Source organism: Vidua chalybeata, chromosome 11 (genome assembly GCF_026979565.1).
Source record: "Vidua chalybeata isolate OUT-0048 chromosome 11, bVidCha1 merged haplotype, whole genome shotgun sequence".
Taxonomy (NCBI): Eukaryota; Metazoa; Chordata; class Aves; order Passeriformes; family Viduidae; genus Vidua; species Vidua chalybeata.
Genome location: NC_071540.1, coordinates 2,753,508 through 2,770,281, shown reverse-complemented (window position 1 = coordinate 2,770,281; position 16,774 = coordinate 2,753,508). Strand labels below are relative to the sequence as shown.

Genomic DNA, 16,774 nt, shown 5'->3' with positions numbered 1-16,774 from the left:
TCCTCTGTTTATCCATCAGTAAGATGAACAGCTATGACAGTTCTGTATATCTATAAATATGCCAAGAATTTATTTTAAAGCTTTTACATATTTGGACAAAATTCAAATCACAATTTCTTTGCAGCAGTTTATCAACCATGTTGTGTTTCCATTTTAAACCAAATAAAAACTTGGTCTCATTGTCTAAAAATATTTTAAACCTCTTGTTCATTACATTGCACAAGAATTCATAACACAAATCTTAAGAGAGCTGTACAAATTTGACATTACTGTAAGAATTCCATTAAGCAACATTTCTTTGTATGCTAAAGGACTCTGGAGCAATAGCCTTGTAATACTAACATGATAAAAAGTGTTCTGGTTTTCAGAACTGTATTCAGAAGAGAGGTAAAATGAGATGGATCTAAATCACACATGCCAAAGAAAAACTGTGAACAGAATTTATAACAGCTGATAGCTATTCCTGAAAGAAACACATCTAAGCCACTTGCTAATATATTTGCAGCTTAATTGCTGCTATACATTTTTATGTATGTGCTTTCATTTGCATCTAAACATTCATCCAAACTTCAATATATTTAACATTTATTCCTAAAGGTTGCTTGGTATTTCTATGTTTCAATGCTTCTAGGACAGATTTTCAGTTTTTAGAGTGGATCAGGTCTAAAATGAAATTCAGCTTTTCCTGAAGTAGCCCAATTTAGCTTTTTTCCAACATTTCAGTTGGAGTTCCTAGCTCAAGATTAGTTATCTCACTGCATAGTCTAGAATGTAGAATATTCATGTAGGAAAAAAGCATTCAAAATGGTATGTTCACTGTGAATAATAAACAAATTATACACCTTTAATGTTAAGACTTGAATTGTTTCAGAGAATCCCTTAAGTCCTCACATCTGGCCTTGTTTGTGTTTTTCAGCTGTTCTGGAAGAAGGGTGCCTTACTTCACTGTTACATATAAAAATAAAGCAATAGGTGCAGCCTACCATAAGCACCAACATGATGTAACTGCTCTTCTGCAAAATTAAATATTAATTTAATATCAAATGGCACAGACAACAAAGCAGTATGATGGATGGCTGACCACACATGCTATCACTGAATGTATAGCAGGGCAAATAATGGGAATTACCTATATTTCTAATCACTGTATCTGGCTCTAGCAAGAAAAAACAAAACAAAACAACCCCAACCAACCAGCAAAACTCAACAGCATTAATTTAATGTATTTTTAAAAAAGGAGCTGTAGGAATTTCAAAATAACCAGTCAACAACCATTTTGAGGAATTCCTACTATGTCAGGTAGTAGGGGAGTCAGGGAAGAAGACAGTAAGTACTGACAGAAAGCAACATGCTGAAGACTGTCCTACAATTTAAATACAGATCCACAAGTCCTATTGTCTTAGAGCTACAGCTCCTGGTAGATATCAGAAAGTGATGTTTACACAAGCAGTAATTAAAAGTAAGGATTAACACAGTTGGAACAATAGAATAGACCAATAATGAAGACTTCTACACAATAATGTTCAGGGTACAGTACTCTCCTCATAGGTTCTACAAGTTTTAGTGCCTCAAGTACATGAAAAATTGTCCAAGCTTGTATCACAAAATTGGGAGAGGATGATTTGTGATGCAGTGAGACAGAAAGGCTAAAACTAGCGAACTTCACATTAAAGCTTTCTGCTTCTTCCATTCAACCCTGACTTTCATATTCAGAGTAACAGATATAAACCACCACTTTATGGCAAAATCACTTTGTCTTGAGCAAATTAAATGCCTACATTATCCTGCAGGTAGCACCTGTACGTGGCACTGCAGCACACACACACGGCATGAAATACATTACATTTTTCCTCACTTAAATGAGGGAAAGCACATGCACAAGGAGACAATTGGACAAGCATAATCTTTAGCACTTGAAGTTCTACACAGTCAACAACTCATTTCTCAGTCCTTGCTAGAATGAGCTTAAAGCAGAGTATAAATTTCAGAGAGCCTGCAAACACAAGAGTAACAACCTTGGCAAAATTTAAAGCAGAAGAATAGAAATACATCATGATATGTAGAGCTGAAAGAGAAGGGATGCAAAAGCAATGTTTTAATGCTGTCAAGAGATTCACCAATAAACTCCCTTCTCATTACAATATCATCAAGTTAACAGATGGTAAAGCATTAACCAAACAAGAGGGTGTCAAGAACTGCTAGGAAGAACAACACAGCACACTTTAAAAGATACCAGCAGATGTTCCTGATTTTGTCCAAAAAAGTGCCATCACCTTTATATCCAAAAGGAATTTCACTATTTCAAACAAGAAGATTAAAAGGCATCAACCTAGATTTAAAACAAAACAGTACTAATGGGCTTGCTGGTATCACAGACAGCCTCCAACAATGTTTTGACTACCTTAATGGTACTCCCTTTCCACAGCTCTCAAAATTACTGCTACACTCTTTGAAAGACAAAACTACCTGCACACATGCAAACTCAGACTCCCTGCTTCTTTTGATACAGTCTGCAGCAAGACGGATTCTGAGAAAATAATGGACTTTAAAAGAAATCAAGATTAAGATGACAACTCAAGCTGATCTGACTGGGAAGCAAGCAGGATTGTAAGTGAAGCCCCATCTGTCTGAGGGGCAGAACAGCAGAGTTCACAAGCATGAAGGTGGACAGAAGCTGCTGGGTATGCAATACTGGACTTCCCAGTGCTATACACATCATGCAAAATCAGAATAAGTAGGAGCAGCAATACAAGCCATTGGACTTAGGAAATCAGAAATCAAGTTTTGAGGAGAATCTCACAGTAAGTCCTAGCAAAAGCCAAACACTGACCTCCCTACTTCATCCACTTCAAGTATACAGTCTCACTGCTCCTGCTTAGCTATTCCCACCACAGGCATTTCCAAAAGATGAACAGGTCTTTAGACTTTCTATAAATTCTACCTCAAGCAACAGCGTCTCAATTAGACATTTAAGAGCTACCCAACAAAAACACAGAAAACTTGCAACTGGTAACCTTTGCTTTATTCCTCTCTGCAAATAAAATTCTTCCTTGGAGTCAAGGGCTCTATACAGAAAGAACTGTGACTAAGGAAATGTTTACACACTGAAATCCCCAAAAGATTTCTTGTAGCATTAAACTGATGACATATACTCATTAGAAAGCTCTCTTCTCAAAAAAAAGAGCATAAGAATTATAGTGGTTAAGGTATTAAGTGTAATTTCTAGGTCACTATATACACTAAGTGTTTCACTCAAACACTGGTCTCAATTCATGCTCCTTAACAAAAGAAGTTCTATTCCAAATCTGCCAATAGCAGATGCTCTGCTTGTACTCTGGAAAAACATCAAGATGGGGAGGGAGGGGGAAACAAGCAATATTTAATATCTCACACATAAAAGCACCATAGCAAGCTCTGGAATGTGAGTAGCATGTCTCACATCTCCCATATTAAATGGTAACAGAACGAGACAAAGCAGCACTGATTTTTACAGCAGCATTAGATGACCTGAACAGCTTTGAAGGAAAGGGATGATAACATTCGCATTTCACAACTTGTAAGGAAAGCCAAACCACAAAGAAATTAAATGAACTTGACACAACAACTCAATGGGCACAAAGAAAAGACAGAAGCTACCTTTTCACACAGTACACTATCCAGGACATCATACTGCCCCTGCCAGACAAAGAAGCATCTGGTGTTCCCCAAGACAGTTGTGAGCACCTGCTCTGACTGCCAGGGCTCCAGCAAGGGGTACACAGCAGTAAAACACATTCTGCCTGCTTTACACTCACATTTAACTTTTAAGAAGCATTAAATTTAATGATACACTTCCCTAGCATATTTTAGCAGACCAGTTGGGTTTGTTTTTCCTTTTTTTGTTTCTCAAGAGAGACCACATTGTTTCAGAGAGTCCTTCCTGAGCATACAGACAGGTCACAGGGAATAAAAAAAACTAAGGAAAACAGTTAGCATCAAGAGCTAAGAATGTGGAATTTCAGAAGTGCAAGAACATAGGAACCAATGTAGGTATTTCACTTGAGGTTTTTTTCACTGAAGCACCTTCCCAAATGCAGGGCAAAAAGAAGCAGAGCTCTGCCCTCAGGCCGGGTAGTGGCACAGCAGGAGGCAGTGTGGAGGTGCAGAGCCTTGCTGGAGCACTGCTGGCAAACCCCCATGGACACTTCTTTTGCTGCAGTTCACCTTCCTACCAGCAGAAGCCAAGTCTTTGTAGAAAAAACACATGGCACGCCTGATAAAAAAAGAAAAGCTTGGCTTCTCTGATATTTCAAAATGTTATCAGGAGTTTGTATCACTGAACTCAGTACTGCTGGTAGCACATTACATAAAGTATAAAATAAGAAATGCCGTGTGGGGGTTGTCAACATTCCCTGCCACACCACTGAAATGAGACGTGCTATCTCAATCTGTGGTTTGAAGCCACATCCGGATATTAAAAAACTCTGCTGCAGCATCATCCAACAGATTTGCTTAGTGCTGGTTTTTTTCTCAAAACGCCTGAATCAAAAAGAGGAGGGGAAAAAGAAGCACTTTAATGCTTACAAAATCACCAACTGGAGCATTCACTTAAAGGTGTATGCTGGCAGAGAGGTCAGTCAATGGATGGATACAAATTGCTATTATGGTTTCAAGCCTTCTCAACAAGAAACTTAAGCTGTTTAAGAAAGCTGTAAGAAAGCAAAGATTTATAAAAATAAGTACTGAAGTAAAAGTCATAAATACAATACACATTCATCCCAGACCAAGCAAGGTTGTGGACAATGAGAACACTAGGACAACTGAACATTTAAGAAGTCTGAGTATTTGAGCAGTGCTTTAGAGAAAACAATTGCCAGTGACGTGGCAATCTAGACATGAATTATTCTGAAAAAGTAATTTTTATCCACAGATAAAATGAGGCAGCTGGCACATGGGCATCTCATGAGGTTTAACACAAACAAGTGCTAGAGCTGCATCTGTGTTGGGGCAACCCTCAGGATCAATCCAGGCTGGGAATGAACAAGTCAAGGGCAGCTCTGGGAGAGCCCTGGGGGAGCCGCGGGGCAGAGCCGGCCCTGCCCGGCCCCGAGAGCCGCCAGCCCAACCCTGCCCTGGGCTGGGCCCGGCCCGGGCAGCAGGGGAGGGGATTGTGCCCCTCTGCCCTCAGCTGAGAGCCACCTGCAGAGCTGCCCCAGCCTGGCCAGCACAGGAGGGACCTGGAGCTGCTGCACAGAGCCCAGAGGAGGCTCCAGGAGGAGCAGAGGGATGGGAAAACTGGGATTGTTCAGCCTGGAAAAGAGAAGTTTCAGGGTGACCTCACTGCAGCCTTCCAGTGCCTGAAGGAGCCAAAAAGAAAGAAGGAGAAAGTCTATTTTTAAAGAGCCTGGAGTGACAGGACAAGGGGGAATAGCTTCAAACTAAAATGGAGCAGGTTTAGATTATATATTAGAAATAATTTTTTCTTGTGAAGGTGCTGAGTTCCTGGCACAGGATGCCCAGAGAAGCTGTGGCTGTCTCACCCCTGCAAGTGCTCAAGGCCAGGTTGGACAGGGCTTGGAGCAGCCTGGGAGAATGGAAGGTGTCCCTGCCCATGGTGGGAGGTTGGAACTTGATGATCTTTAAAGTCCCTTCCAACTCAGGCCATTCTATGATTCTATGAAATACAATAATAAATGAATGGGGGACAAGGAATGGAAATCACTGTACCAGGGAGAGAACTGGAATCATGGAAAATAAGCACCCTGGGGGATGGCACAAGTAAGTCTTGTCAATCAAAAGCACCCAGCTTTATCGTGCAGTTTCGAAAGGATCAGATGAAGGGCAAAGCAACAGATGTACTACATGAATAATAGTGAAATATTTCACAAAAAAACTTTCTCAGGACTGCTACTCTCCAAAATCAACTCAAATTGTCTTGGACAGAAACACTACAATGTAACCTGAAACTCAATGACTAGTCATAATAAGAAAACAGAAAAGCCTAAAGCAGAAAATAAAAACAAATAAATAGATAAAAAGATGAGCATTCCTCAGGCTGGGAAACCCTCCAACTGCCACACTGGAAAGTGCTGTGTCAATTTAGACTAATGTTCCCAGAAGTTAAAGCAATAAACAGAAATGGACTGCAAGTCTTGATTAGTGGGATACTGCAAAGATTGAAATTAGTTCTGACACAACTCAGAAACACAAGCAGAACTGAGTATGTTTGAGATCCACAGAGAACATTTCCAGATGGTAACAAACTTTGCAGATAAGTTGCAATGCCAATTGGTACAAAACTGTAATAAGATGACCTAAAGTGATTAAAACCTGGGGTGTTTTTAAAGCAGCAAAATGAAGATTCAGTAGGTATTGGGAAGTGAAAACTGCAGTAAAAGATCAAACTGAGAGACACAGAAAAAGAGAAGCATAAAGAGAGCATTTTAGAGAAAAAATGACAATAAAAATAGTAGGAGATGGCAGATCAGTTCTGAAGATAAAACCAAGAGACACACAGTTTTGGAGCAGGCTATGGAGAAGAGGACCTGTATGCTCCACATTAATAAAACTCCTGTAGAAGATGCCCTTCATTCCTGCAAAATGTACATTAAGAAGTGCAATTAAGAAAATCTGGAGTTCGTTCCCTATAACCTGCACACGCACTCCACTCCCTTCCCAAAGAGCTGTCCCCACTGTCAGCTTCCCTTCCACACACCTTGCCCTCTGCTTGCCAGAACAAGAGTAATTCATGCACCAGAATCCATCACCACCATACAGTCAAACATACCATGCTGTGCACAATTTAATACAGCAATTATTCAAAATACAAATGCCACAAAATCTCACCAATCTCCATTTAGAAGAAGAGATCAAGAAACCAATTTCTTAACTTCTAATTTTCATGGTCCCAAAAAGTCTATAAGAAAAAACAGGTAAAAGCCCACACAGACTGAGAGGCTTTCTTGTACTGATCTGATCCTTTCAAAAGTTATATCCCTTCCTTTCTTGTATCTAATCCTTTCTAAAGTGTTAAGGGGAAAAAAAGCAAACAAACAAAAAACTCCCAACAATATACTTCTGCAGTTTTTTCAAAAGGCAGTAAAACTACTCAGCTTTGCTGATGTCAGTCAAGTGTAATCACCAAAACCAAAGGTTGATTTTGGTTGCAATCTACTTGAAATTTATGACAATGTTTTAAAGAGCTTCCTCATTAGGTCACTGAGAAATAACTAACATTTGCAAAGCATTTCACTGTGCTTTATTACAGCTCCAAGCACTAATCCAAGGTTCAACTTTGAACACACAGATAGCTTTCAATCAAATCCATGGAAAAACATTACTTAGAGGGAGTGAATTTAGAGTGAGTGCAATTAAGTGAGTGCAACTAAAGTCAGATTAAATCTGCAATGCTTACCTGTCATCCAGCAGAGTTTCAGAGAAAACATAGGAAATTGCACCATTAATTGGGCACCACAGCACCATTTTATTTTTCTGAACGAGTAATAAATTTAATATGTGTTTCTAAAGTTAGAGCATGAAAGGGTTAAATACCTTCTGTCTTCCATTAAAAACACTCTATGTGGCAAGGCTATTAAGTCATTCTGGCATGCTCTCCACATAAAGCAGCTGCTGTACAGTATGTTTTACTTTATGAAATATCTCTAATCAGCACACTGACTAGTTCTGTCATTTATAATTAAGGAGGTAAATGGCAGGTGCAGCATTAATTAGCAAAACTGAAGTCTTTGTGAAGGCATGTAGTCATACCAACTCAATGCTTTCTAGGAACAGAAATGATGGCTAACAGCTTTGTTGCACCAGAAACTTGATTAGGTAAGACTGTGCCAAGAAAGAGGGACATTTACAAAACATTTACACTTCTGAAGACTTTACTATCCTATATTACCAGAATCATTTCTAAACCTCATCCTTCTAAATTTAAAAACAGAAAAATATTCAAGAGCAGAAAAGCCACCCACTAAGCTCAGAGTCTGTGTTTCTGCCTTACAAATGACAGAGGGTCAGGGGCAGAGGTACAGGTCAAGAAACAGGCAAAGTGGTTCTCTTACTTGAAAAGGTTTTTCCAGCCAACAACAAAGAAATTGGCTGGCCCAACATCTGGAGAAATGCCCACAGCCATAATTTAAAAACAGAGCAGTGTTGTTCTGATCACTTCCGTGAACGTAGGAGCACCAGTCCTGCAATTACCTTCATAACAATTCTGCAACTGCCACCTTAAGAGACTTTGGGTTTTTTGGAGAAGGTCCATAGTCCGAGAGCTAAACTAAATCTCTCCTTCCTTTTAAAACTGCAGAGGTTATTTTGGCTTGAAGGGCTTCTGAAAGGTAGCCTTACAACTATTTTTACACATCTTCAGAGCACACACATTCAGCATGAAGTCCTGATCCATAACACCTCCAAAGCAGCGGTCACCCTCAACACCCGTACTGCTTAGTGCTGGGTTGTGGGTGACCCCAGCCCAGAGTGGAGCATCCCCCCCTCCATGCCCATCTGCTCTGCAGAGTCCCCAGGCACCACCTCAGCATGCAGCACCAACCATCAAAACAAGTGCAGTGGTGAGGCTGGAAAAATCACAGTGCTCATGGTCTCATCTGTAAATGTACGGTGTGCTGATCTCCAAGCAAACACCTCAGGGACCGCTCTGGCTTTGGCCAAACTAAGCCTGCAGTCTGAATGGAGTCAGGAAGCCCCATTTTTGTATTGCTTCAAGGCAAAAAGAGTAACCCTTCTGAATGACACATTATCCACACTATGCTTCAAAAGCAACTCAAATGTGTTCTTCAGTGAAGTGAAGGCACAACACTACATCCAATGATACATTTAGTAATACAGCAGTGGTAAAATTGTAGTAAAGAGCCATTTGCATTAATTTTAAGAGAATCTTTGTATTTCTGCCCAAATTCACATGTGTCTTAAATAGAAAGCAGAATAAACACCAGGCAAAACAACTCCACCCTATGCTACGAACTAGCAGACCAGCTGCAGACCTCTGTATGATCCCAATCCCTCAAATACCACACAAAGCAGTACACTGATTTGTGCTTCACTGATGTGAAACGACTGTTTCTCCAGTGAGCAGATAGTGCCTTCCATGGGCCCAGAAGTAAGCACTTCCAAGGCAAACTATAGTAATAAACTGCAGTGGATGGAAGGCATGTTTACTTGTGTTTTTCTTTCAGTGCTAATTTTGAGTTAAAATTGAATCTTCTGGGAAGGAACACAATCCCCAGCTGTGAGCAGTACCCACTGCCAACCAACTTATGAAGCAGAACCGCTACTGACTCACAAATGAGTTATTCACCCATCCTCCTCCTGACAAGCAGAAAAAGTACATGACCACGGCTGACAGAAGAGAAAACAAGATTCAAACAGAGGGATTCAGGAAGGGTAAGGAGAAAAATTTAGAAAACAACAAAGACCATTTGTTATACTCTGCAAGAAGACACAAACAATGACAATAAACCACTTTGAACTAGACTTAATTAATTCTGTAAATGGACAGGTAACAAGTGCTGCACAAACAAATCAAATAGGCCAATAGTTATAAGCACCACAATATTCTGTTTGAAAGTGCAAAATGAAATGCTGGAATTTCAATAATATTTTTAAACTTTCTTAGATTAGACACAATTAGTGTGGGTATGAAACAGCTGTTTTGAACTAGCAGAAGAGAACCTAAGGATAGGAAAAAACTTTGTCTGTAAGTGGGAACAGATTTCTGAGAGTACACGTGGGGGGATTACAGAACCTGCCCTCCCAGACAGGTGTGGCTCACAGCTAAAATATTTCAGACAACAGTAGGCAGATTTTTATGCCATCACAATTTCAGTCCCCAGACAGGTCTAAGACAGTGAAATTCATATAAACTCTCTGAGAAGACAGCAGCCATGCCCTGCCATATGGTCTGACACAGTTCAGCACATGGGATCAGTTACAACTGTTTTCCTTTTCCCAAAATTAGCATTAAAATATAAGTGATAGCTTCAATTAGAAGTGAAGCAGCTTGTCAAAAGATTAAATTAGAAGCAATCCAATGTTCTGAGACAATGTAGATGATACAAAAATGTACAAAAATTGGTAGATGGTATAAATACAATTAAGACTGAGAAAATAAATGAACACATAAATAAATCAATTCCTCCACTACTGTGGCATTGTGCAGTATTTACTACCAAGGTGGATGGAGAGAGGTTTATGGCACACTCATAGAATGGCATTAAATTCACATTTTCTTGTGTGTGAGCTCGTTTTAAAAAAGCCTATCAGAGGCTAAACTACCTTATGCCATTCAGAAAGCTTCATTAGCTAAGGCTGCTGCAAACTGGTGAAGCATCTTGAAAAAGCCTGCTTTATTGTTGAACTTGCTTGGGCTTAACACAGGTAGTGACTTTTTCTTATGTTTCACCTTCCTCTCAGAGCCACCATGAGATTCATGGGTTCCAATGCTAAGGGTACTGTGTTCCAGATGGTGGTGGATCATTTCCTATCACATGACCAATATCAACTGATCATGTTTTGTATCTCTGTTTGTATATATCACTCTATGTATATATCATTCCCAGGGCGCGATTTGGTGGAATCTGATTAAATGACACAACACTGGAGCTCTACAGGCAGTTACATTATATAAAGTACTTGGATACACCAGAATGCAGTTAAAAGATAGGTCTTACTTTCCCATCCAAACAGCATAGCTTTCAGGGAGTTGTGGAATAAAAAGTATAGATCTTCCAGTATCAACATCTACTGCTCCAAAGCAGCCTGCTTCAGTTACTCCAAAAGTCCAGTGAAAGTAAGATTCCTAGGTTAAAACAAAATATATTCTTAGAAGAAAGACCTCACTTCTACCAGCTCTAAAAATACACTACAGTACATATTAATTCCTATTTCCACATATTTGGAAGAGGTCTCTTGCTTTTGGAGCAGGAGAAGTAGTTTAGGTCTAAACCTTTTCAGACTGCTTAGTTTTAGGTTAGAATAATACAAATCCCTTTGCTGGCAACTGGAAAGGATCAGAGATTAATAAACTACCATAAAGAGTTAACTCAGCACAATAAACAGACACTACACATTAAAATACATTCTTCTAATCTAGAATATGGGAATGTATTATCAGGGAGAAACAATCACCTCACAAGAGACAAGGCAAAAGCAGAGTGCAGCTTCATTGGGTTGTAGAGTGCTGAAGTGAAACCAACCTTTCCCAGAGAAGAGGAAGCTGAACTAGGAACAGCCCTTAGCCAAGAGTTATTTTAGAACAAGCAAGCAAACAACAAAACACCTAACAATACAAGATTTAATTTTGATAAGGACAGACATATGGTCTAGTACCCTGCAAGGTGCATCTCCTCTAAAACCAGACTAATAACGACATTAGGATACGTGCTATCTAAATTAGAATTTACTGCATTTGTTTCTTCATAACATACAACAGCTCAATTAAATTCACAAAACAAAGTGCTGCAGAAACCATGCAGGGTATGGGATATGCATAATTTGAGTTCTTTTACCCCAACATCCCCAGAAAGTGTTAAGTCCTATTTGTGACAGAAGAACACATGGGTACTTAAGGAAGAGTCTAACTTAAGAAGACAAATGCTGTAAATTCCAAGATATTGGCTGCTGTTTTATAAAACCACGAAATATACTTTTCTATTAATTAATTCAGCTTAAGTCTGCTGTAATATGTTTTATTACACAAAGAAGGTTGTTTTTTGGGTCACAGACAAGGCTGAAAAAATGAAGAAATATTCCACTGCTGTCTACAAGATTAGATTCAAACACTGATGAGCAGTAAGGCCTTGAACAGGTTTAGGCCCTTTAAAACAGATAATGAGCCTGCACTAAAGCACTGAAATTGAGAGCAACTCAAAGCTGAAGAAGCAATGTTATAAAGAAGCCAATTTATTTAAGTGAAGCAAGATAATGCACATCTGAGAGATAGAGAAAATAATTTAAAATCATTTAAAAGTTCAAGCAGTCGAAGGGAGTTTCTAAATTTGAAGTTTTGATTCAGCTCTTACCTGGCGAAACACAATACCAGTATCAGTACAGTATCTCTGGGTTTCTTCTCCACCCTGCAGCAGAACAATTGAATTCTTCTGGACATCCTTATTCTGCCTCAGCCGTTCACACAGTCGTCTTCTGTTCAAGGCAAAGAGCGCTACAGGCACTTTCAAAGTCTCATTCCCCAGCCAAAAGGAGGGTCTAGAAGAGATTTTTTCAATTGACAATTAATGGCAAAGATAGTGTTTAGCACAATTTAGATGCACAGTGCTCATTAGTTTAATTCAACTCTACTAACAAGAGGCTCATCACTCCTGGGGAGGAGATGTACACACACACACTGCTCTCAAGCAAGCATCAAGCATTGCTCACACAAGTACCACAGGAAAGAGGTGGAAACAGCAGAGAAGGCTGGCTGCAGCTCCAGCCCACAGCACGTCCCTCATCACATCCCTTTGGGTAAGGCAACACAAAGTGACTACAGCCCGTGTCAGCTGAGGAGGAGCAAAGCAGGAGGGAAGAAAATTAGTTCTGAGGTGCTGAAAACAGAAGTGGAAGTTTACAGTAAGTCTAGCAAACTTCAGCAAGTCCTTCTGGGAAACAGGGAGTGGAGAGAAAAGATGATGGACAGCAGACACAGGACAACAGCATTTCCCACACTCACACAGGATGTGCTAATCTCTTTTCTATGTATGTATATTTATTCTTGAACACACACAAGCAGCTTCAGCTGGTGACTGAACTCAAACACGTGGCCACAGCAGCACATATTGGGTACCACCACTTGTCCCTAAGGCCACACAAATGTGCTGAGACAGCCCAGAAAGCCTCTGAAAGATTGCACTCAACAGAGCTGCAACTGTGAGGATACAGTTTAAAAGCTGAGAGCTCGCTCTTACCAAGTAATTTTAGATGTTGTAAGTACCTCAAGAATATGTGGCTGATTCATTCACATTTGTTTCAGGTCTGTAAGTGCACCTTTTAGAGATTTACCAGTAGAAACACTATAGCTTTTCTAGGATATGGAGCAGAGGGAAGAGTTTAACCAGATGATACGAGAAGAATCTAAAAGCAGTTTGTTTTGGGGGTGGTTTTTAATGCTTAATAGAGCAAAGCTATGCTTTGGAGCTTCAGTATTAGAGATGATCAATAAAATTTATCCATAAAATCCTATTATTTAAGTCCAATTTGTCCCCCCACCTCAGCTTCTCCAAGACTGACAGGATGGTCACTTTCTATCAGCTATGCTTTACAGGAGATGCCAGAAAGGTGCAGTTACCTTGTTACTATGTTAAGATGACAAGAAATGAACCAACCACAAAAGTACTTAACCTCAGAGGTGCAAAGCTCCACATCTTAATTATTATATAGCTTTCATAGGCAATCTGAAAGGTAACCTTTGATTTATAGCTGCATAACCTCCTTAAAAGACTCTATCAACCTCAGAAATGTAAACCCTGTAATTTCCTAGTCCAGCCACAGCATAAAAGACCTAATAAAATACTTTATTTTACTTGCTTATAACCATTTGATGTAACAGCATAAGTAATTTTAGAAGGTAAAAGACTGCTCTTGTTAATCCAGTTTTCAAACTATCTGCTTCCAAGTTCAGCTGATGGTGCACAAAACCCAAATGTGTTTATTTTTATTCCTTCCAAAACACACCTGACAACCCCTCACCAAGGCAGGTAATCATCACAAGGGTTACAGCACATCAGCACAGCCTGGAAGCACAGCATAAGCTTTTGTTTTGGGGCACCCATGCCTGTAGGAAGAAGGAAGCAAGTTCACACAATCCTAGCAAAACCGACTGAAAGTTTTAAGTCAGATAGTGAACCTCAAACTAAAAATTGGCAAGGCTTTCCAGGTACAAAGCTGTGGCTCAGTAATTCAGCAGCGCACACGAGGCTGAAAACGCTGTTCTCCAAGCATGATCATCCCTTAGAGTAAGTGCATGCAACAGCCTGGAAATCATATGCTCACCTTATGGGGCATTTATAAAAGGGAAGAGAGAACATCACCAGATACCCTTACAGCGTATGTTGCTCTCAGATCTTTGTATCTGCTGATTAAAAAAAAACCCAAAAAACTAACAGGCAGAGGATGTAGCAAAGCCTGTCTCATGTTTTGCTTCAAAGGAAGGAAAAAAGTCACCTTCATTGCAATTTTACTCGCTTCATAAGTTTAGGAATCTTTTTCTGTGATTTAAAAAAAAAAAAAAGAAAAAAGAGAGAACTTTGACCTCTCTCCTCCAGGCCTATTCCTACACCCTGGAGTTCATAGGAAGCTGTACAAAGGCACATTTTCATCTCCCTTAAGTCTAATATTAATGCTTTTATTACACTTAAAACCTTTGACAATCCAAACGACCCTTAAGGAGAAATAATGACATCAGGCAGCAATTCATACCAGTAGTTTTAACAAGCCATTGGAGTGTGCCTTTTACTGGGATCTTAATGCTGCAGCTAAACTGCATTCTAGTGCAAAATGATAGTTCTTGTGCACGTTTTCTCTAAGTGAAAGCATATTCTTCCTTGGACATAACACATCCCACTTTCCCTGTCTGAATATGATGCCACAATATTAACCCACAGCAGAGCATGGCCTCTGCAGCTGCTTTAGAGAGGCACAGTTTCTCCAGGGCCATGGCCTTGGTATCTGTTTTAGGGCTACTGTAGAAATCACAAGAGCTGAGCATGCTGGACCCTGCAGCAAGGGCTGCAGGACCCGAGGGCTGGGCTGAGTGTTGCTGCAAATCCTGCTCTGTTCTCAGGCTCTTGCTGAGCACTCATGTTAATTCATACCTCAGATGGAAATACACCAGGAAATACACCAACTATCACAACTGGAATTCTGCAGAGAAAACCAGCTAGGTTTTAGAGAGAATATTCAAGGAGGAGTTTGCTTCCTCCACAGCTCTTGTTCTGTTTTTTCTCCTGCAAGCACCCAGATACCAAACTGATGGCACCCCATGGATGGACTGACACACATGGCAGAACAACAGGTGCTGCTTTGCCTGCAGAGATCCACTCACTTGGCACACATGAGCCATGCACGAGCTTTCCACAGCTAACACAGAGAGCTCTTTTCAGACACAATACTGACAGGGGCATTTAAGTCTTACAAGAAGATGTATGGCTGTACACCCAGCTTTCCATGGTAAATAAAAACTGGGAAACAGAACTCTCATAATACTCAAGATCACAAGAAAGAAAATGTCACACACAGGACTGGCTGTTCAATGACTTGTAGCAAATAGAGTGGGTACACATATATAAGTGCCTCATGTGTATCAACCTTACAAATACACATGCAATTACGGTGTAAGCAGTGTAAAACTATGGTCTTTGCCTCGGAAAAAAACTGCCACAAAATTGTCTTTAGAGAAGAAGCTACAAGCTTTTCATTTTGGTCCATGATCTCTAATCACTCAGTTATATCCCACAAGACACAAAAATCACAGAATCATAGAATGGGTTGGGTTGGAACAAACCTCAAACATCATCTTGTTCCACATCCCTGGCATGGGCAAGGACACCTCCAGCAGACCAGGCTGCTCAAAGCTTTGCACAGCCTGGCTTTGAACACTGCCAGTGCTGGGGCATCCACAGCCTCCTTGGACAACTGTTCCAGTATCTTACCACTCTTACAGTTAAGAATTTCTTCCTAATATCCAGCCTAAACTTCCTCTCTTTCCGTTTATGCCCATTACTCCTTGCCCTATCACTGCAGCTGCTGATGAACAGTCCCTCTCCAGCTTCCCTGGAACCCCTTCAGACACAGGGAGGTGCTGTGAGCCTCCACACAGCCTTCTCCTTTCCAGAACAGCCCAAATTTTCTCAGCTTGTCTTCTTACGAGACACTTCAGTCTTCTGATCAACTTCGTGGCTTCCTCTGGACTTGCTTCAGCGGTTATCAGAACTGAATTAATACAACACATTGGCTGGCCCTCCAAGGTCAGCTTCTTCTGTTAGCACAAGGACTCCAGCATGTCCAGCCACACAACAACCCAAAGCTCTCATGTGAAGTTACACATTTGAAACAGAAGTGCATTTGATACAAGCACTGCTTTGTTGTGCATGCCTCTGCAGAAGCTATGCAAGCTTCTGCAAATAAACCTTAGCCATTGTCAAAAGTGGATACTGGCAAGAACAAAACAGGGCAAGAGAAGCTCAGCTCCCTTGTTTCCTCCAGTCTGGTACCAGCATTCAACCACTGCTCAGTCTGGTAAAGGCCTCCCACAGTAGTTGACAGTTTCCTGCTGGCTGTCACATACAATTTTTATGATCACTTAGGCCCAAGCTCACAGACGAGCTCTTTTATTTTATTATACTGCAAGTGAAATATAGCTAGGAACATTAAACTACATCTCTTTCTTTAAAGGATATTTTTCTTTTGCCTGGAGCTCCTGATTTTCAATGATTATTTCAGAAGTTTTGTATTTTAAAGAGCGTACATTCTGGTACTATATGATTCATCTAACATTTTGGATTTGTTGTAAAGCAACCACCAGAACACACTAGTAACCAAAACTCCTATTTCCTTTATGGTTTTCCTACCATTTTTCAGTTAACCTTTTGTACTTCTGGGTTTTTTGAGCAGAAAATTAATGGACTGCCATTTCTGTTCTCCTGAGATCCCACAGAGAAGATCCAGATTTCAATGAAGATGAGAAACTACTGAAACTACTTTTTAGTAAATTATCACTTGTTTATTGACTGGGCCTTATTTATTTGTTTGTTTTGAGCAACAGATCCATCAACACCAG

General features: G+C 40.2%; 1 protein-coding gene across 3 annotated transcripts in view; it reads right to left on the bottom strand.

Moving 5' to 3' along the window:
- Positions 1 to 16,774, bottom strand: part of PEPD (peptidase D) — a 143,148-nt gene that overhangs the window by 125,508 nt on the left and 866 nt on the right. For 2 of the 3 annotated variants that reach the window (XM_053952645.1, XM_053952647.1), the window contains exons 2-3: positions 12,024 to 12,207; positions 10,674 to 10,801 (exon numbers count right to left, since the gene is read on the bottom strand). In XM_053952645.1, coding sequence (XP_053808620.1) covers positions 10,674 to 10,801; positions 12,024 to 12,207 — 312 coding nt within the window. Of the gene's footprint in view, positions 1 to 10,673; positions 10,802 to 12,023; positions 12,208 to 16,774 lie in introns of those variants that run through there. The other variant, XM_053952648.1, reaches the window with a different exon arrangement.